Raw genomic sequence first — 22,531 nt, forward strand, 5'->3', positions numbered from 1 at the left:
CTTCAACATTTCACTTTGGGTCGACTGATATTGGTTTTTCAGAGCCGATACCGATACAGATTAATAGTAATTAATGTGACTGATTACCCTTATGTGGAACCGATACGCATTTACAATCAAAATCAAAATCCTTCTGTTAATATTTAGAATTTTGAATAAAAAAACACTTAAAACAAAACTTTGTTTAAATACCTTTAGTAAATGTTTGATCAAAACTAAAACTTTCAACATTATATACAGCAAGTTCCCAGCAACCTTTTCTTCTTATAAAGTCAAGTAAATATTTAAATAAAAATAAATAAATAAAAATAACTCCCTGAGAATTGACAAAGTAAAAGTGCATGCTGACTTTGTCTTTGCACTTTTTAATTAGTTTTATCAGTGATCATTAAAATAAAATGTCAACACAGATCATCAGCAAAATGCCAAATATCGGCCCCAATAAGCAGCCAGGCTGATTATCTGTCGACCCCTATATTCCACATCATTCATACATAAATGGTATTACTCAAAATTTAAAGCGTGTATTGCAGTGTAGTGTCAGCTTTTCCACATGCAGCATTCCCACCAGCAATTTCTTCAGAAATTGCATTCTCTAGTTTTTGTCACTGTCCTTTTAAAATCTTTTAATCACCTCCCCAATCACGTTTTTTTCTTTTTATTAATTTGTTTATTTTCGTTTTGAAGAATCAAGCTCTAAATTTGAATATGTTTCCCAATTAATAGCCCAGAATGATAAAATCACAGCTGTTGAGCCCTGCTCCTCCTCTGGCTCACCCTGAGTCCCTCCACTGCTCCCAGGTAGCCAACCAGCTGAGCCAATCACAACCTCTCAGAGGGAAACTGTCAGTGTGGCCCCGCCCTCTCGTCCACCTGTAATCCAATCCGCGCGCCTGTCACAGGTTAAACCGGCCTTAATTTCTCAGCATAGCCCCAAAAAAAGCGAGAAAAGCCGACAAAACCCGTTCTCTCAGTAGGGGACACCTTGTTTGTTGCCGCAGCCCTCATCCAGCGTTAGCGGCGGAGTTTTTCACGGTAAAGAAGACGGATCGGATTTTCAGTACCAACTAGAAAGTCCAGTTCGACCGACCGAGATGTCACAGGAGCATGACAAGTAAGTTGTCCTGACTTTCCACTTGTAGCTCGCACAAGGAGCACGAGACACTACTGACTTTATATATTTTTTAGAGATTTTTTCCACGTTTTAAAAAAAAATCAAGTTTACTGCGCACATGGATTTTAAAAGGTCGCACCGTTTTCCACCTCTGACCTGCAGCTGAATATTTAACTATAATATTTAAGTATTCTTTTTATTTATTTTTTTTTGTAATTTAAAACAGCTTTTTGTGTTTTTTTAAGGGTGAGTTAAGACTTGGCCGCCAAGCGAGAAAAGCGATTAGATCTCATAGTTTCCCATGGAGTAACTCCGCTCGTTTCACCTGTCATGTTCAAGCCTGTACAGGTGTATCTCCACCTGTCGTGCGAGCAGAGGCGCCTGTTAGAATAAAAACTGTCCCGTGATAGCAATGGGCGGTTTAGTGTTTGATTTTGCTTTAAGCTCTAACAGTTATGTGGATAGTCTTAATGATGTTTGTTCAGGAATAAACATGGACCTCAGCTGGGAGCTGCCAGCCACAGAAAACTAACTCTGCAGATGGTTTTATTTTTCATATAAACTACAAAGAATTTTAAAAAGAAGAAAAAAAAGATTGTTCATGTTAAATGATTATTATATAGTGTGTATGTTTTTTTGAGGGCAATGACACAGAGACATTTGAGGGGAGTGAAACTGTACACCTGCTAGGCGTTGGCTCAACTTTACTAACAGGGACAATGTAAGCAAGCACAGGGCCATATGAGGTTTTAGTGGATTTTACTCTACATGATAGAAATGTTTGGGTGTCAAGAAATAAGAGACTGCATGCACGCTTTCTAAATGTTAAAATGATGTTTGTTTTTCATGCTCTTGTTCATTAAAAGTGAATTCATGCTGCTACTTTCATGTGAACTGTAATTTTAATTTCTGTCTAAGAAAAAACAAACTTTTTTTGTGTTTGTTTTAGAAATGGATTACATTTCCTCTGAGTTTTAATGCCAGTAAATAATGGATCTTATCAGGTTGCCTTTTATGAATAGCACAATTAGATATAGGATTACTAATTATCACTTTGCTCTGACCATTGAGAGAAAGAAGCTGCATTTGTTGTAGATACTCAGCGTGGAAACTGAGCCTGTCCGTTTACACTTTATCATAATTACTTTGTTGTGGCAGAAAATCAGGCAGATGGATTTGGTGACAGGACGATTGAAAGTGTATTATACGGGTGTGTAGTTTCCAAAGTTTGACAAGGAGAGCTAATGAGCTAGATTAAACTTTAATGACAAGAGCTCAACTAATGACTTTGTTTTAGTCATTGGGATTAACACGTCTGTGTAAATAGAAGCCGAGCAAACATTAAAATTGACTGTAAATAGGCAAGTTCAGTGTCGAAATGTTTCTTTCTCACTTGTTGAAACTGTCTTCATCTCCCTTTTAATTTAAGCCATTTACACGTTAAATTTACACATTGACACAAAAAGATGAGACATAAAAACACAAGCGTTTTCTCATTGGCCCAGCTCGCTCCTGTTTACAAAGCACTGACTCTAAAGGTGTTGCAAAAATGAAGAGGAAGAACTAGAGAAAAAACACAGGCGGTGACTTGGAATGAAAACTTGTGATTCCCTTACAAAAACAGTAGCATGGCGCTGGAATGCGGCAGGGTCAGGTGCGTCACTAATGACCAGCATCTCCGCCAATGAGAAGTCCCCGAACCAGTCGTCACACCAGATGAGCCTGTAGAGCATCTTTCGCTGGAGACACCTCGGTGGTTCGATGGCTGAGATTTGTTGCACAATCATTGAAGAGCTTGAACAACAGGTCTTACGATTAGGAACATCTACATGGTTGATCTCTCGCTCTTATAACCTGTTTGTCTGTTCTGAACAAGGTCGTGATTGTAGGTCTTGGCTTTGTGAACACGTTGAAAGTCAACGAGCAGAATCAATCTGGACATCTTAATCCTAGAGTCTACACCTGCTCTTTCAAACACATACAGTTGGTGTCCATACAGTGTATTTGATTGAATGCCTTCAATTTTTTACATCAACTAAAATATCTTAGAAGGCATAGCATAAACTGTTAAAAAGAAAAGATTTTTGTGTCAAAAAAAAAAAAATAGCTTCAGAGTTCACTAGCAGGGTATTTACTGACGTATTTTATGTTGCAGGACCAAATGTTGAAGTCTCTTCAGCTTGTGTTAACCACAGAGCTTATTTCAGGCTTCTCACCTAAAAACCAATTCAAAAAGCAGATTAACTTTCAGAGGAGGAAACCAGAGGTGCTGAAATAATAACAGCGTCCTCTGCTGCTTTCAAGTTTTATTGGGGGGGACAAATACGCTTGAGGGGGACATGCCTCCTGCGTCCCCCCCCAAAATCTACAGCTACGTCTGTGGCGACAAGTGCCGCACAGTTAGTGTTGCGTTTTCCATCATCCAGCAGTGGTTGGTCTCATTTATGTGTGAAGCTGCACACTGATTTTTTGAGCTCTCTGCTAATATTAAAAGAAAACAGTTACGATGGCCGAACAATCAAAGAAAAGAGCGATGACTACAAATGATGAAACTTCAAAAATAAGTGAAAGTAAGGTGCTAGGCCATTGAGGGCCTGAAATTCCAAGGCACCATTAGTCCTAAAAAAGTCCCATTGGACCAAAAGCCCATTTCTCAGACAGCTTGTTCCTGTGCTTAGATTTCCGGTGTGTTTCCGCCAATGATCCTAGGTGTTTTTCACCGACCCGTCCCTGCTTTTCCAGTGACTTCAATGCCATGGTGTTTTATGCCAAACCTTAACCAGGTGAAATTTGTGCCTAAACCTCACCACAGCGTTGCTTACAAATGTAACGTATCCGTGGTTAACAGAAACATACAATACAAACATTTTTTCTGGCAATTTGGTTCTCTTAAAGCAGGGAGTGTTTTGTTTTTTTTCAGAACAGGACTTGGGAGCAATGGGCGTTTGTTTTTGGAACAACAAGCTGTCCGAGAAATGGGCTGTTGGTTCAATGTGACTTTTTTCAGACCAACAGTTTTGGGAATTTGGGCCGTTCCCCAAAAGGGAAAGTAAGATCAATAAACACACCTGCAATTACTGCATATTGGCGTAGTTGGCCCCAAAGAGAACAACAAAGGAGATCTTCATGATTGTAAGTTTAACATGTTATTGTTTTGGTTAGTACGTTTATGACACTTCTTCCTCTTCTCCTTGCAGTAAGCGTGCAGTCCTGGTTCTCCAGAACGAGCCAGGCTATGGCGGCCAGCGTCGCTCCTTCACCACAGAAGACGAAGCGTGGAAATCCTTTTTGGAGAACCCGCTGACGGCTGCCACCAAGGCCATGATGAGCATAAACGGAGACGAGGACAGCGCTGCAGCTCTCGGGCTGCTCTACGACTACTATAAGGTAACAGGAAACATAAAGAATTACTGTCTTGACCAGACGAGAAACAATTCTCTTCGTCGGGAATTGGCGCTGGATCTGTAAGAAATCAAAGTCTTATGTCAGGGGATTACTTACCAGATCTTTACAGGCTTTACTTGTATGACCTTTCTCCATGCTGACATCCGACCATGAAGCAGCATCTGTGAGACAGAGCTTATGTCATGTAACTGATCTATAGACAGCATGATGACCCGGCATGTTGGATGTGATGTGGTCAGACGCTAAGCGGCTGTGTTTACCCTTCCATACAGGTGCCCAGGGACAAGAGAACAATAACCCAGAGCAAGCCAGAAGCTCTGGTCTGTGATGTGGATCCCAACAAAAGGTAAGCGGCAGCCCTCACCTAATACCACCCCCCTTTTTTAAAAATAAGAGCACAAAAAGCAGAGGGAAACCTTCACGGCATAAACTGATTTTTGTGTACATTTGCACATGTATGTGGGAGCAGTACAGAGTAAAATCTTTACAAAATTACACACATATTCACTTTTTAATCATGCAATCAATTTTATTGTTTCCATAAGAAAAAAACAGCAGCCTAATCAATGACAAAGAGAATTTCATTTACATATTATGAGAAATGACCAGATGGTAAAAGTATATTTAAGATACTCATTCACATTAAAAAAAAAACAAAAAACAATTAATTAATTAATTTTTAAAAAGAGAGAATATAATGAATAAAAACAAATATATTCACAATGGTTTCCAGCATCTCCTCTTCAACAGAGCCTGTTAGACACTGGCTCTAGAGAGAGCTTTTTGGGTTTTTACGTTACTTGAAGGCCACTGAAAGGAGGGACTTTCAATCTGCCACCTCACCATTAGATGTCACGAAATCCAACACACTGCACCTTGAAAACTAGTAAAAAAATAAGAAAGAATAAGTTTAAACATGGGTAAAACTAGAATTACCTGGTAGTTGTATGCCTCTACACAAAAGTCAAGTTGCAGTTACAGTTACATCAATTTCTGTGAAAATATGGATGCTTCACATCTTTCTGCCGGCAGCATAAAGGATCTTTACAGTTGGTGCAGGTTCAAGATTAGACTCACCAATTGAGTATCTGACCAAATATCTCCCCTTCTGTTCCTGAGATATGACGTTGAGTAATGGCCAGAAAATGTTTTTGCAGAACATTGTGATGTCACAGTTGACCTTTGACCTTTTTGGTTATAAAATGTCATCACTTTATCTTACTAGACATTTGTGAGAATTTTGACATAATAATGAGTACCTGAATTATGGCTAAAAACACGTTTTTTATTTCTGTGACCTTGACAACCAAATTCTAATCAGTTGTTCAGTCCAAGTGAACGTTTGTGCCAAATTTGAAGAAATTCCCTCAAGGTTTTCTTGAGATATTGCAACCACAAGAATGAGACAGACAAGGTCACAGTGACCTTAACCTTTGACCACCAAAATCTAATCACTTCCTTCTTCCGTCCCAGTGAACATTTGAAGAAATTTCCTCAAAGTGCTCTTGAGATATCATGTTCGTGACATGAGGAGGATGCAATGTCACAGTGACCTTTTACAACCAAAATCTTATCGGTTCATTGTTTAGTTCAAGTGGACGTTTGTGTCAAATTTGAAGAATTTCTCTCAAGGCATTCATGAGAATGGGTCGGACAACCCGGATACATAATGCCTTCGGCGACAGCAGTGTGGAGGCATTAAAGATAGAATCTTAATGTTATTTAGACTACAGGTGACCTTAGAGAGTGCATGTGTTGATATCAGCATTTCTACAGTACATTACAGGACATTTCTACAGTTGTGTAGTTAATAAGATTAACGATATGTCTGACATCATTTTAAATGTAGTACTTCACGTGTGCTGTTTTTATTTGTTGCAGACACCAGATCCAGACGGGACACCCAATAGTTCCACTTCAGGAAGCCGGTATGGAGAACAGGATCCAGGTCCTCAAGGGACCATTCAATATTCTTCAGCTGGCCCAGGAAAAGAGGGCCCAGTTCCCCTCACCAGGTCAGTTCACATTCAACACCATACACAGACATGAGCAGCTTAAAAACAGAAAACCTAATTGTCAGTTTGCTGATTTTGTCCACTCAGACACGACTGTCACCGTTTCCATAGCCGCTGTGCCAAACTACCCGTCTGTCAAGACAGAGATGCCTACCCACGGTTTCTCCGTGACCGTGCCAAACGACTGTGCCGAAACTGACGGCCACGTGGGAGTCTTTGAGCGCCAGCTCACCCACAACACGGTTCAGTTCAGCCCCAGCACCCAGTCCCGCACGCCCCCCGACTCCACCTTCTCAGAGAGTTACAAGGATGGTTCCCAGGAGGTGTGTGTTTCGATCCCCCTCTTTCTAAACCCCGCTAAAGCTCTCCCCACAACCCCCCCTTCGCTGTGCTCTCCTCTCCGCTCTCAGATCTCTCCCATCACACAATAGGATATTCACCTGATCCCACGGAGCCAGCGGTGGGCTCAGCCTTCCCTGGTTTTATTTGAACATGCCAAAATAGCGGCCAGTGTGTTATTATGCCATTGTCTCACCAACACAATAAAGTGCTGTACTTTTCTCCTACAATAGCCAAAGCCCTTTCTCTCTCCTCTTTTTCTATTTAACCTGGAGGGGAATTACCTTAGAATAGAGTAACCCAACAAAACCGCGTCACGGGAGGGATGAGGGGGGTTAGCAACATGAGGGAAGAGACATTTAAACTAACAAATGGGGACGAAGGGGTCAAATTATTAAATAGCCACAAACTCTCCAAGGGTCGCTAGATTAAGAAATATTCTTTTGGTGATTTAGAGGACTTTGTAGTTGTATTTGCGACGCCTCATCTCACACTCTGTATCTGTTTTCTTTGTTTGCTGCAGGTGTTTTCCTTCCCAGGGGATCTCCAGTTACGTATGGCCTCCATGGCGCCTGAGGACTACACTCAGTTTGACACCATGCCGGGGTAAGTCGCGCTGCCGCCGGCCCACTGTCCAACTTCCACCACCATTCAGCTTTTTGACACAAGACCGCAGAATGGCCTCATTCATGGCAGTCACAGGGGAGACACCAGACTCTTCTAAGTGTGAAAACAAAAGTCTACACACGGGCGTTATCTGGCCCCACACACGGATTTTAAGGTCGCGATTCAGCTGCAGTGGCTAAATAAAGCGTGCGCCATTATGTTTTAACAAATTTTTGAATACTATTGCATTTTCATACAGTTTTACAGAAAATAAAAGCATGTTTTTAATGTTTTGTTCTTGATGTTAACTTCATTCTGCCTCTATTTCCTTAAATTATAGGAATAACTTTGAGTACACTCTTGAGGCGTCCAAGTCTCTGCGTCAGAAGACAGGTGATGGGACGATGACGTATCTCAATAAGGGCCAGTTTTACCCAATCACCCTCAGGGAGGTTGACAGCAAAGGCATTCAGCAACCCATCACCAAAGTCAGGGTAAGAAAGGAGGACAAAAATAAATCTGAAACAAGCAGCAGCATGGAATGATTGATGTTAATCACATAATAAATTATCATTATGACATATTAAGTTATGTGTTTATCCACAATCAGAGTGTGGTGATGGTGGTGTTTGGAGAGGAGAAGTGCAGAGACGATCAGCTGAAACACTGGAAGTACTGGCACTCCAGACAGCACACTGCCAAACAGAGGTGTCTGGACATTGGTAAGAACCACTTTTTTATTTTTAAGGAATACTTCATCAACATAATGATCATTTGTACATAGATTACAGTGTTACGTTTAATTTGTGCAGAGAACTTTCTTTTCTTGATGAACTGGAGTAAAAGATGTGTCAAAACATCTGTTCTCAGCTTGATCAGCATAATTCATGTCTAATTTATCCTGTTGTACGCTCAGTGTTTTGCATTTTCACTAGAACAATACTAATTAAAATACTTCCGCATTAATAGTATCAGGCGCAGATGAGTAGCGCTGTTAATGTAAAGGTGTTTTAAATCGTTACATTTTAGTGAAAATGCATGTATTTGGGAAGTACTGAGCGTACTGTATTTATAATTAAAATAATTCTATATGTAAAGTTATGTTAAAGTTATGTTTTTTTTGCTAATTTTTGGGCCATGTCTTGTTGAGTTGCTTGTGGCCAACCAATTTGCTCATGTTTCAAAGGGTCAAGCTATTAAAACACTAAAAGGATCGTTTTGTCAGAACAAGAGCACTGCAATATCAAATTAAAAATCAAGTGTAACGTCAGAGGCACTGCTGGTGCACAGATGGTGGTGATTTTAATGATCCAATGATTCATTCCTGGTGATATCATTGAGCAGACTGATAAATCCTCCTGCGTCTGCACAGTTAAGTGGCTGGTTGAAAGGGCAGCTTAACAGTATCTGACAGGAAAAGGTGTGTTTACACGGATTAAATCTGCAGCCTTTAAGGCCCTGTCTACTCCAATACAGACATTTTTTTAAAAACAGATTTTTTTTACACCTCTGTTCTTAAAGAAATCTGTCCAAATGATTGTTGTTTTTCAAAATATCTCAGAGCACAGTGGAACACAAAAATGACCCAAATGCTAGCAGTTGTGGCCTCCGTTTGTCCATGAAGTGGTGCAGCAGTACTAAGTTTGAAGTAGTCATTAGACCAAGCCAAGCTAACAAAATATAAACACACTAGTAACTTTGTCCACCATTGTTGTTTCTGTTTCTGGCTCAAGCTCATTACACAAAGTAGCAAAGGGTATGCACGAATCATAGACTGTGAAAAAGATGGGCGGAGCTGCTGTGACATCACCTACTGGTTTGAAGCTGCTAGTTCAGCATTTCAGCCGTTGTCATCTGAGTTTACTGGAGCTACAAGTGACCATAGTTAGGCGAGAGGCCGGCACTGTGGGGCGAATTTGACTGAAAAGCTGAGGGCACTATCAGCAGATAGCCTGTCACTCAAAGCAGACTGCTTTTAATTATGCTTAACTTTAATAGCAGCCTCAATAGTATGAGTTATGAAAAAAATTCACCCCTCGCTCAGCTGTCATGAATGTTGAAATTATCAATAGAGACCAAAACTACTAAAAATCCTTTGTTTGCGTGTAGGCAAAAATGTAAAATATGTTTTCAGAAACATCTCTATACGTAATAATAATAACTCAGAGAATGAAGATAAAGTTACACAAGCCTGGTTGTTTCAGTTATAAATCTCTTTTGTTTTACTGTCACAGCTGACTACAAGGAGAGCTTCAACACCATCGGAAACATCGAGGAGATTTCCTATAACGCCATCTCCTTCACCTGGGACACCAACGAGGAGGCCAAGGTAGGCCACTCACTCACACACACACACACACACACACACACACACACTCAGCTTCACAGATATCAACACCATCTTCCACTCACAAGGCTGCTTCTGACATCATACATGTGAGGACAAGTACAGCGTTCGGTCTAGAGTGTTTCCATGCACATCCTTGTCTTGAACTCTTAATACAAGCCTTGAACTTTTCACATCAACACACTTACAACTGCTCCTCTTTTTTAAGGTCTTGTGTGGTTTTTGCCATAGACCAGAATTACGGTTTCAGGCATTGAAACCCCTTTGTTGGTGATCATCAGCGGCTTTGTTCGTTGTGATCCTACAAAACAGCCGTTAAAGAAAACTGGGGCCTAAATAGAAGATGCTGTCACACTGTTCCTCCCCTCCTTTTATGTGTTTAGTCTTGTTGCGTAGAGAAGTGGTGGAGGTGCGTAGTATGTGTTTTTTAGACTGGTCCAACCTGCCTTTCACCTCTATTGTGATGCTGCGTGTTGAGGTATTTCTGACAAGAGCAACAAAGAGTGCAGGAATGAGGAAACTCAGCAGGGGGGACGAGGGCCTTATTGGACAGTTTGACAAATAAAATCCAGTTCAGCGGGTCGGAGAGGTGGCAGAACGGAGGAGCTTCTGTCCTCTCTTGACTTTTATTGTTGTCACCGCTCTCTTATACTTATCCGCTGTCAGCCGAGATGGAGAACGACGGACAGGAGACAACATGGCGCCACAGCTCATCTCCTGCGTCATACTCCCTGTAGGCTGCTTAGAGTGCACAGACCCTCTCATACACACACACATATACAGTACACACACACACACTCATACACACCAGGATGTGGGTCTAACTGTCTCATGACTTGAGGGCTGTGTCCATAGGATGTTCATCCTTGTGTGTTCATTACTTCTCTGTGTGTGTATTTTTGGAAGCACCACCCTGCCGCGTTGTTTGAGCGTCTCATCAATGAGATGTTAAATGAAAGATGGAGATGTGTGTGTGTGTGTGTGTGTGTGTGTGTGTGTGTGTGTGTGTGTGTGTGTGTGTGTGTGTATTGCCCCCAGGGTTGTTGCTCTGAAGCATATATGTATTTGATGTGTATTTGCACAAGGCAGCCCCTCCCTTATGTTTGCCTGCTCTGAGGCTGCTTATTGGTGTTATCACAAAAACATCTTTAGAGGACAATGATTTCTTTTCTGCTTTTTTTGGTATGTTTTTTGAAATTCCTTTTTAAAATTTTTTTTTCGGACAGCACTATATGTGACAGATCGTACATCAAAATGGACAGTTTAATTTCTCCTGCTGTTCAGATTTTGTCAAAAAAACGTAAGGACTTATGTGTTAAAATACATTTTAATCACCACTGTTTTTTTACTTCATACCTGCACTTTCCTGTTGGCAAAATATGGATTAACCTAATTCACTTTAATAACTATAATCCCCCATAAAACTGTAATATGACATCAGCACTTTCAACTGGTTTTCTCTACTTGTCTCTATCTGAATATATGAATTAAGTTTTAAAGTGACTCCGGGCGGTTTTATTTTCACAACGCATACATGCACAGATGAATTCACATTTCATTTGCTTCTCAATAATATTCATAATATCAGTGATATCTGCTGCTCACCCCTTAGTTTGTCTGTGTTAGGTGCTTCCTGAAGCTCTGTTATGAGAGCGTGTTTTGTTGACACAATGATAACCTGTTTCCAATACAAGCACCGCGAAGACAAAGGAGCATCTCCAAGTTAGAAAAAAAATTCACTTGTGATCTCTGGAGTCGACCAATAGAGGGCAACACAGAACACTGAATGCAGCCTGAGGACTGAGAGTGCTCAGATGCTTTACATAAATAAAAGCACCACACTGTAAAAACACTCTGTTACAAGTAAAAAAAAAACCTGCATTGGAATCTATCCAGAAAAATTAAAAAAAAGAAAAAATTCAAAATAAATTTGAAAAAAAAAAAAAATTAGTTAAGAGCTATTTAATTTTACACCAATTATCAAATTGATTAATGGTCAAAATTGTTTTAGCTGCTCTTGTATTAACTGTTGGATACTTTATAACACAGCATCATATTTTATCAACTTATCTTGTGCTTTTTATGCAAAAATCTTAATTTGCAAAGTAAGTAAGCCTGTCGGATAAATATAGTAAAGTAAAAAGTACAATATATTCTTCTGAAATGTAGTGGAGTAGGATTAGAAAGTGGTATGAAAAGATTAGACTCAAGTAAATTACAAGTACCTCAAAATCGTACTTAATTACAGTACTTGAGTGAATGTACTCAGTTACATTCCACCACTGTTCCCTATGATAAAATAATCAGAGGGATAATGTTCCTTATGATTTAGACGCAGCGGTTAAAGAAGTGGAAGTTGCTGTTGACTTTAAGCTTGTCAGTGTTTTTATGAGAAATTTCTCCAACAAGTGGACATTTCCTCTGTGCTTTAAACACGACTATTCCTCCTTCCCTCCTCCACAGATCTTCATCTCTGTCAACTGTCTGAGCACCGACTTCTCCTCCCAGAAGGGCGTGAAGGGTCTTCCTCTGAACCTGCAGATCGACACATACAGCTACAACAACCGCAGTAACAAGCCCATCCACCGCGCCTACTGCCAGATCAAAGTCTTCTGTGACAAGGGAGCCGAGAGGAAGATCCGGGACGAGGAGAGGAAGCAGTCTCGCCGGAAAGGGAAGGTCGCTGAGCTCAACCCCGGCCTGGCCTGTGAGTCACTCAGCAGCACTTCACCTGTTCAACATGCTCAAGCTGGGGACTGAAGTTTTGAGTTTTTTAATGTAAAAATGCCACACTGAGACTGTGAAAAACATCTTATTTAATTCTGGCCTCTTTCTCATCCCAAATCACCTTTATCAGCTATATAAAATGACATTCTCTGTCTTGAAAAAAGGCCCTTTTTTGTTTGTTTTAGAAATTTCTTGCTATTTTTAGGTTATTTTTTCTCACTCATTGCCTTCTTCCAATGTTTTTGAAAAAAATCAAGCCAATTTCCTCAGGTTTCAAATAGCTAATGTGGCTTAAAGACTTTGAAAATGTCCTACTGCATTAATTGAGACCCAATAAAAGTCTAAACTTCTCTCTGTTGTTTCTTTTCCTCCCAGTTGTTGATGTCAAAGTTCCCATCCTTCAGAAACGCAACGATGTGACCATCTTCAAGATGATGACCGATCACGAGACCCAGCCCGTCCTGTTCATTCCTGACATTCACTTCTCCACCTTCCAGCGCCACGTGAGTGCCAGTCACTGACACAAAACTCTAGCATGGGTTAACTTTTTATATTTCATCTCTGACCAAAAACATTTTGTTTTGCTAACATTTATGTAACACTCATAGCATCTTAGATGGTTCGTAAACAGCTTTATTTTTTAGCTTCCACCCACTCATCAGCCAGCTGGGTCGAGGTGACCTGCTTGCTTGCTGGTTGGCAGGAACAGTGAGTTCTGGGTGCGAGCTCTGATAGGAGTCCTACATACCGATGGCTGTATTTCAGACTGCTTACTCACAGTATGAATCATTTAACAGTGACTCAAAACAAACCGGGGGTTTCAGAAGATACTACCTGTGCTGCCAACTTCATGAGTGCTCAGAGGAAAATAAAGAGATAGATTTAGAGACGGAGAGAGGACGGCAGTTTTGTTAATGATGTGTGGATGCTACGTGTCAGATTTTTATCTTCTTTGTGACTGGACTCTGAGCTCTGCTTCTTCCAGTCAGGAAAAACATGTCACTTGACACTGTAAGAGGTGTGTGTGTGCACGTACACCTGGGGCCAGATGCATAAAACAATCAACTAAAACTGTGTGTACGCACAGAGGCAATATGAGGAAATATGCATATACATTCTTAATGTTGGATGTATGAAGCCATGCGGACGCCTGATTCTGTTTTATAAATCTCAATCGTTGTGGCTTGAGCCTCATCTCCACACCCACAGTTCACCGTAAATGAACATACAAACACCCTTAAATATTTGTTTACATATTGCCTTATGTCCCCCTCCACCATTCATTACACTTATCACTGAGAAATACAGTTCTCCAATAGTACCAGAGCAGCCATCACTACGCACAGCTGTGGATATTTGTAGCGTCCGTACCACTAATTCATCGCATTTCTGCAAATCATTGTCATGGTGAAATCTTGATTGTCATCATTATTAAATGTCAGAAGGATCAGTGATTCATTTATCGTGCTCATGTGGAAAGTAACTTGCTCCACAAACTAACAGTCACTAACAGGGAGATGAATGTCAATAAAAACTATGCTGAATTGTATCATTCATAAATAAAAACTAACAGAACGCAGTGTGAGCTGCAAAATAGAATAAATAAAACAATTTGTGAAGTGGGCAACGGCCATAAAACATCGTTTTCCATCTCTCAACTTATATTTAATCTCCTTCTTATCATTTTACCCACAGTTATCTCAGTTTAAACTGTGTGTACGCAGCTCTGAAGAATGCACGAGGTCCGCACATCATCACCACAAATTCCTCCTTTACAAATGCGTTTATGTTTACAAAAAAGCGTACGCATGGTTATGCATTATTTATGCATCTGGTCCCTGGCCTGCACACATTAGCTTTTGGGGATCATTTGACATGTGATGAGCTGTTGTGTATATAGTGAAAATTACTCTGCAGGAAAAATAATCTTGTGACCTCTGAGTGCCCCCTGCTGCTCACATTATGAGCAGCCCAGCTGTGCACGACTAAAAAAGGACTCTTTTAGCTTTTCTCTTACTCTCACTGTGTTTACTTTGCAACCAGCGAAACCGAGGGAGGGACAGGAGGTTATTTTTGGTGTTGCCAATGACATTGAACCTGACTGAGCTGCTATCAGTTTGTGATAAACTCAGGGTTTACTGGGTTTCCTCTCAGAATAGAATTCTATTAACAGCAACGCCTGCAATCAATACAGTTGCAGAGCAAACAGGCTCCAAAAAACAGAAGCTTAAAACAAGACAAGAACATATTTTTGATTGATTCTGTGCAGTTTTTCAAATAATAGTGAAGGGATTTCACGCACTTGATGATTTACTGTTTGACACAGCCTACACAGAGCAACTTATTACTGCAGTGTCACTGAACAATAACTGTATTTTCTTTACCTATTTTACGTTTTCGTGTTTTTGAAGTATTTTGAAGTTTTTGTGTTGGTTTTTTAACTTGTTTTTGAATGTATTTTCACCTTATGTGAAGCACTTTGAATTACCTTTGTCTGGAAATTAAACTGCTTTATGAAGAGGATGTGATAGCATCTGATATACTATTTATGTCCCTATGTGATTTAAAGATGAAGTGCAGTGTGTAAGATTTAGGGAAAAGTTCAACATTTACAACAATCACATTTCAGTGCATCTTAATGTCAGTTATTTGCATGATTATTGGGTACCCAGTCCTCAGATATCTTAATTATTCAAAGTTATCTCTGACACTATATGTGCTTTTTTGTTGTTTGTTTTACTTTCATCTTCCATTTGAGTTAATTTATGTGTTTCTGTTTCCTCTGCAGCCTTTCTCAACAGAAGATGGAGAGGACAGGTGAGTTCACTGAAGCCTTGATTTCATACTTGCTTTTAAAGTAGTTTTGAATGGAGCTCACCTCTGGCACTTTCCCAGTAAAAGTAACACAGAGATACATGTTTCTCGGAAAGGCCTCTGGGCTTTGTGTGCATATGTGCGAGTTGTATAGCCTGTTCAGCGGATGTTAATGACATTTAAGCAGTGATTTGTGTGTTATTTTGTGTCCACAGCAGCTCGGCCATGAAGAGATTACCTTTCAGTGACGATGAGTTCGTTTCACCCCCAACCAAGATGGCGAGAGTGGAGGAACCAAAGAAAGGTATGTTTGTGTGTGTGTGTGTGTGTGTTGCTGTAGTGTAATGGTTTGACAGTTCACATGCTCATCAGGTGAGTTATGCTCTTCTCGTGGGCAAATCAGCCTGTTTAAGTCTGTGTGTGTTTGCTATGGTCGGCCCCTGACAGCAACCCACACACACACTCTCACTCTCTCGCTCTCTCTGGGCCATGTGACTGTTCCAGGTCTTTCAAAACACACACACGTGCTAGAGGCCTCCATTGACTCCACAAAATACCACTGATCACTACGTGCACACACATGCAAACAAGTCTTTGCCCTTTACCCTATATCCCATTCACAGGTTTACCGCAAGTTTTTTTCAGGATATAAATAAATGCTTTAAGATTTGTTATAGCGAGATGTTATCATTTGAAGCCTGTGTCACACAGACTCTGCATGAATGCCTGCATAAAGTCAAAGTATACATCTTGTAAGATATGTTTGTGCAGCAGGATTTTTTAACCTTATCAAATGCATAGCATATCAATCAGTAAATCACAGTGAAGTTTCAAGGGGTGACCGAATGCTCCTGTTGCACAAAATTATGTATATTTTTGCAATTTTCTCTCTTTGTGTGTGTGTGTGTGTGTGTGTGTGTGTGTGTTTGTAATACTGTTTACTTTCACCTCATCAGGCTTTTTTAAGTAATGTGGAAGAACATTATCAAAAAACTAAAATCCCTCTTTGTTGGTCTAAAAATCACTCACAGCTCAAGTCCTACTATATGACCATTAACCCTCTATGGTACCGTGATGCCTCTACATAACATACCCACTTTTTTGCTGTTTGCAGAAACACAACACATCCTCAATTATGGAGGCCATGTTGAATCCCTTTTTAATGCGGCCTTCTTCACATGGTTCAGCCTCATTAACTCTCTCCACAAAAATGATCTGATAACATCTTTTTCTGTCATTTTTTAAGTCTTGAAAAAAAATGGATTCACAATAATAAATGGGTTAAGTGGTTTGGTGTTGTGTATTTAGGTTTATAGCACAACAGTCATCATATTTTTGTTTTATCTCTGCAAATTAAGCTAGATAAATGTAATAATTCTGAATATTTTCCATACAGTATTGTGTATCATTTTGTTAAGATTTTAACATTACTCCTGTTTTTTTCATTTCTTACCGTCATGATACAGTGTTTCTTTAAGGTAACGAAACCAAAAGTGTACATAAAAAAATGTATTTTAAATGTCTTTACGTTATGTTCACTTTATCTATTTTATGACAAAACCCCCCAAAAACATTCCAAACATTTTTTTACTAACCGGCATCATAATATGTACCATAGAGGGTTAAAGAATCTACAAAGCATAATTAAGCAAAAAGCATGGTCAATTTATCACCCTAATGTTAATTTTAATTAAACTAAATTCAGTTATGAAGATTAAAATGAAGTTTTTATAATCGTTTCACAACAGCTGTCAAGTTTTTCCAGTTTGAAAACTGGCAGTCACGCAATGAGTGAAAGAGAGAACTGCCAATCATGTGAAATGACGTCTGTCCCAAAGTTATCCATGGCCGCTCCAGACCACAATGAAGTGTGACCTACATACTATAGCATTATGAAACACCACCTTACAGTCACTTGCCGCACTGTTTCACTTCTTTATTTGATTTTGAACCAAATACAGATGTCAAACTAGTGAAAACTCCTGTGCACATACAGTAGTTTTGCCTTTGAATGTTTGTTGTATTTAGATGCAACATACATAACACGTTCCTGCCGTAGGTTGGAAAACAATACGAGGAAATCTATTTAGAGTATGATCTATTTTGAGATGGGTCTTGTGAATGAGAGGTGGGTCTGTCCGTTTATGATGCGTGTGCTTTCTAGGTGTGCTTTATCTGGGCCCAGTGCCACATAATTCAGGCTGGCAGGAGGAGTATTTAGATTAACTGGAACATTACATAGTACATCTTCAGATTTACTAAAGTGGGCATGTGCTTCAGTTTCACTGCTTTGAAATCTAGACAGGGATGCAGAAAAGCCACAAATCTTAAAACCCACACAAATGAACCCAACCAGCAGTCAAGCTGTTTAGACTGACGTAAAAACACGCTTCAAGCCTGCCAGGGACTTTTGTCGGAGGCCAGATTTTGGGTCTGTTTTTGTGTCCAACCCATGAACATACGTGCTTTGCTTTGATGCCTGCCTGTATCTTCTCTCCCTTTCCACCACGCAGTCCTGCTGTATGTGCGCAAGGAGACGGAGGAGGTGTTTGATGCCCTCATGCTGAAGAATCCCACGCTGAAAGGCCTGGTGGAAGCTGTGAGTGGTCCTCAGTTCATTGTTCTGGTGGTGGCTGGTATTGAACTTCTTGTTTCTGATGCATATCGGTGGTCTCGGCCGTGTGTTTGAGACCCAGTTCTTTCTGTACCTGTGATCAAAATCACATATTAGCACAATGCGTACTCATGGACGGATCACTAAACGGGCCTGCCTGGCACACGCCCAGGGGCCTAAAGGCCATGACACACCAAGCCAAAGGTCGGCCGTCCGCCCATGTTGGGCTGATGGCATGAGACCGAGTCATGTAACATTGGCCTTCATCTGCCTTTTTTTAGCCAATTCAGCATGTTGAACTGGTCTCAGGGGTCGTAGACCCTGTTGGTGAATGAAATTACTGTGACTGGCTATTCAGATCAGCGCACAAGAAGAGAGACGGAAGTGAAAAATGTAAACACAGGGCTAAAGTTAAGACGGAGGGAGGTCGTAACAAACTTCTTTTATGAGGTAACACTGTTTCTCTTAAAATGTTGAGCTCCTAACAAATATTTCCTGATGGTTTGTGTTGTTGTATACTCATACACAGTGAATATGCTTTCAACATTAGATTGTGTTAAACTGCAAACTAGCATCACGATGGTCTTCTGGTTTCCTGTTTTGAATAATTATTAAAAACATCTGCCGTCTGCTGGTGTGGAGGGGTATTTCCTCTAACGCAGGCGCAAAACATTGGCTACTGTACATGCTTGTTGGCCATCGGTTTGGTGTGTTTCTGTGCAACTTTTTGGCTGTGACATAGTGACAAGAGGGCGGTGCAGCAGGGGGCTTTTCACCTCATGTCACCAATTCTTGCCCAAAAAGTTGCACATGACACACTTAACCAACGGCCAACCAGCGCATTTGTTCTGAAATAACTCGCCATACCAGCACACAGCGGTCATCTGTGTTCGTCAGTCAAAAAGTGAAACCAGGTGACCATCATGATACTAGTTAGCTAGTTATCATATTAACAACACAATCCAATATTGAAAAAACAAAGCATATTTACCGTGTGCCAGTAAACAACAACACACACCATCAGGATGTGAATGGCATAACAAAATAAACTTGCAGAACAAGTTTGTTTTGATTTCAATCCCTCTTGGCTTTAGCTGAATCAACATGCTGCACAAAAAAGCCGAGAAGGACCAACAAGGGTCAACAGTGAAACACGCTGCAGGGACAAGGGTAACTGATGGCCCAACATCAGTGTTGTGTGTGTCACGGCCTTAAAGGGGGGCCGCTGGCCATCACCTGCAAAATGTAACTCATATTAGCACATACTGACCAGGAAAGGATTTAAAATGACCACAAAGAGACGCAAAATTTCCTCAAAGTGACACCAAACCACAAAAGAAAGTGCAACTACAAAGAGACAAAAACAATGACAAAAAAAAAGAGTTTTAAGTGAGTGTGTTTTGCTCCTGCGTAGGACAGGTGGGGACAGCCTTTTGCATCTCGGTTTCCATAATCTGCCTATGTTCATACTACATACTCAGTTTGTATGTTTTGCTTACTGCCTACTGAATGAATGATTAAGTATGCCATAACAAGGAGACTGTTTGAAATAAACTACACTTAAGCAATATGTGCATCACATGACTTTGTCAATCACGACATCTGTGGTCCCAACTAATGTTTCTCTTCTACTCTTCTCCTCAGTTTAATATTTTCAAGTATTATTTTATGACAAATTTAAATTACTTAATATTACAGTATATATATTTTTTTTTCTACAGTATATTATATATGTGACCTCCTGCACCTCTTCTCTAAATGTCACTTGCTAGTAGTCATAATTAGTTTTATCCAATAGTATATTATTTAAACTGTCTGCCTCACCATCCTCCATTGGACAGCTTGAAGAGCCACAGAGTGTTTTGGGGTATGATGAGACAGCGTAAAAAAGTCAGCTTTTATGTTTTTCCATCATTTATTTTGTTCTGTGTTTTTCTTTTTTCAACCAGATTTCAGAGAAGTACGAATTACCTTTGGATAAGGTTGGAAAGGTCTATAAAAAGTGCAAGAAAGGGTGAGTATGAGTCAGCAACACTGCACCACACTATGTCTGAAACTTTGAGGAGGACCAAACCTGGTATTAATGAGTAACCAATCGAACAGGAGACCATATTGCGATGGGATCACTATACAGTGATGGACCGGCTTGGGCTGGGTATTTTATGCTATGATCTCAAATGAATCCTCCTGAACAATGAACACTGAAGGAATTGTAACCCAAAGAAGTTTCAGCTGGTTGCAATCTGCAGTCCTCACTGCTAGATACCACATTGTTCTTTTAAAAGTTACAGATAAATAAGTGATAGTGGCCCGGGTTCAGTTGTGACCTTTCCTGTCCTAGAAAAAAGGCAGAAAATTATTGCCCATGCAATAATATTTAAAAAATGATTCTTGTAGCTGACGTTAGATTGATTTCTCTGCTTTTTGTGCATTTATTTATTAATTCATTTTATTTCTAAGTCAAGATTTAAACAATTATTTTCTTTATAAAAAAAGAAATAAAGAGGTCACTAACTATCTCTTTTACAATAGGATCCTAGTCCATATGGATGACAACATCATCAAACACTACTCCAACGAAGACACTTTCCAGATCACCATGGAGGAGCTGGGCGGCATGTACAAACTCACCCTCACTGAAATCTGATTGGACGGGAGGAGGTGACATCACCCAGACCAGAGGGGTGGAGGACTAATGACATGCAGCCGTCAGGAATAGTGGTTTACACGTCTAACTATGCAGTGGTTATGGACTTGATCTGAAACTTAAATCACGTTGTCTTTGTGCTGTATAAATGTCAAGTAGATTTTTTTTAAAGTCCCACAGGAGGTATTTAAAGAAAAGCCATAGCTCTTAAAAGGCCATAATGCTTGTTAGATATGTAAGCTATACATTTTGATTCACTTTAAAACCTTTGTGTGTGCATGTGAATCAACAAGTGAGTACACATTTGATTGTTATGACATTTTCTCAGCAAGTTTCAGATAATTGTGCCTACTTTTGTAAATTTGTTCGTGGTGCTGCAGTACCTCATGCTATGTAAGCAGCAGTGTTTCTTTTTATGAGGAGAAACGGCTCATCTTCCTAAAGCCATAGCACTGATGATTACAGTCCATAAAGTTGGATATTTAGTGCACAAAATGAAGACAGCAAATTGTTGATGGAGCCTAAGTGGTTCAATGTATTAAGACTAAACAACATGGCAGTATTTAGTGTGTAAAACTCTCTTCAACCATCATACAGTTAGGGCAGAATAATGTAAAAGTTTGTTGTATTTTTTATTAGCATAGGATACATGTTGTTTGTGTTGTTAAATCGATATAAATAATGGCCTCTTTGTAAGTATTAAATAGTCACTAAATATATTGATAATAATGTTAAAACACAGCTACACTTCCCCTGTAGAGTAGTTCTCTGAATGTTGATGGAATAGGTCAGTGAATGTCTAGTACAGTCTATGCAGGCTGTTCTGGAAGTGCAATATGATTTAGTTCAGGCACATTCAGAAAAAACAAATCTCGTCTATTGCCATAAATACAGTATATAAAACACAATAACCGACAAACTTAAAAAATATATATATTGTTGTATATATCCACTGAAAAATGGATCTATATGATCCCTTCTTTTGTATCTCAGTACTTATTGTGTATATATTTATTAAGAGAATGGATGTGGGTCATTGTTGTTTTTTACCATATATATCCAAATTTCTGTTATTCCTATTATTATGATGTTTTTCCTTTTTATATGAAGTTATTCTAACATTACATGTCAAGGGTTTTTGTTTTGTAAAGGATTTGATGCACAAAGTGCCCAATAAAGGCTCTCCAGCAGCATCTGTTTTGGTTGTCTGAGACTTTTTCTACCTTGTGTTCTCTCACAGGTTGTTTGACATATTTTATTCCCTGTAAAATACAGCAAACTGTCCATCTTACTACAGACTACTGTAATCTATAGAAATGTAAATGCTTTAATTAAGTGATCGTAGGTCTATCTGTGGTTGATGTGTTGAGCTGTAGCAGAGATTGTTTGTGCTTATGCCAGTGTTTTCCTTGTCTGTCCACAGGAACAGATGTCTGGGCATCAACCCTACGGTTGTGCACAGGAAGCAGGCATGACAGGACAGCCTGCTGCAGAGAAACTGCTCTGTCAGAAACCTGGCCACAAATTCCTGCATACGCCATCTGGTTGAAGTAGACTGTTATTTGATATTTTAGCCACATTAGCAACGTGGCTTTGGGGACAGTAATGTCAACGAGAAAATGCAATTCCTGCAGAAAATGCATATGGATGCTGCAAGCTGATATGAATTCATAACAATGGCTGAAAATGCAGAAATCCAAATTTAAAAAACTGCCTGAAACATCTGAAAATCTGGCAGAAATGGAAGCAAAACTACAGTACCTTATGATGCTAACTGCAGAAATACATTTCTAGAAAAGGTGGACATTAAGTTGAAATACTGTCAAAGGTGGAATTTGAAATTATTTACCTCAAAAGGCTGAATGAAGAAAGTATTAGTAATTTAAAAGGTATAAAACACAGA

At 39.8% G+C, this 22,531-nt stretch overlaps 1 protein-coding gene across 3 annotated transcripts; it reads left to right on the forward strand.

Moving 5' to 3' along the window:
- The first annotated feature begins 963 nt into the window (after positions 1 to 963).
- On the forward strand, positions 964 to 21,821 carry grhl1 (grainyhead-like transcription factor 1). 3 transcript variants are annotated; one of them, XM_042500563.1, is made up of 16 exons: positions 964 to 1,114; positions 4,312 to 4,501; positions 4,792 to 4,865; positions 6,401 to 6,534; positions 6,622 to 6,857; positions 7,397 to 7,479; positions 7,820 to 7,973; positions 8,090 to 8,201; positions 9,714 to 9,808; positions 12,290 to 12,533; positions 12,929 to 13,056; positions 15,342 to 15,370; positions 15,586 to 15,671; positions 17,881 to 17,966; positions 19,931 to 19,995; positions 20,514 to 21,821. In XM_042500563.1, exons 1-16 carry the CDS (start codon positions 1,095 to 1,097, stop codon positions 20,626 to 20,628), a joined length of 1,851 nt encoding a protein of 616 aa, XP_042356497.1. In that variant the 5' UTR covers positions 964 to 1,094; the 3' UTR covers positions 20,629 to 21,821. The 3 variants fall into 3 exon arrangements, with proteins under 3 accessions (XP_042356497.1, XP_042356498.1, XP_042356496.1); XM_042500564.1 differs by having other exon boundaries at positions 6,646 to 6,857; positions 15,583 to 15,671; XM_042500562.1 differs by having other exon boundaries at positions 965 to 1,114; positions 15,583 to 15,671.
- The last annotated feature ends 710 nt before the right edge of the window (positions 21,822 to 22,531 follow it).

The sequence above is a fragment of the Plectropomus leopardus genome, chromosome 14, assembly GCF_008729295.1.
Source record: "Plectropomus leopardus isolate mb chromosome 14, YSFRI_Pleo_2.0, whole genome shotgun sequence".
NCBI lineage: Eukaryota > Metazoa > Chordata > Actinopteri > Perciformes > Serranidae > Plectropomus > Plectropomus leopardus.

Coding starts and splice junctions, on each gene's coding strand:
- grhl1 (XM_042500562.1), top strand. CDS start 1,095: ATGTCACAGGAGCATGACAA. Junction 1,115..4,311: donor ATGTCACAGGAGCATGACAA/GTAAGTTGTCCT, acceptor TTCTCCTTGCAG/TAAGCGTGCAGTCCTGGTTC. Junction 6,858..7,396: donor ACAAGGATGGTTCCCAGGAG/GTGTGTGTTTCG, acceptor TGTTTGCTGCAG/GTGTTTTCCTTCCCAGGGGA.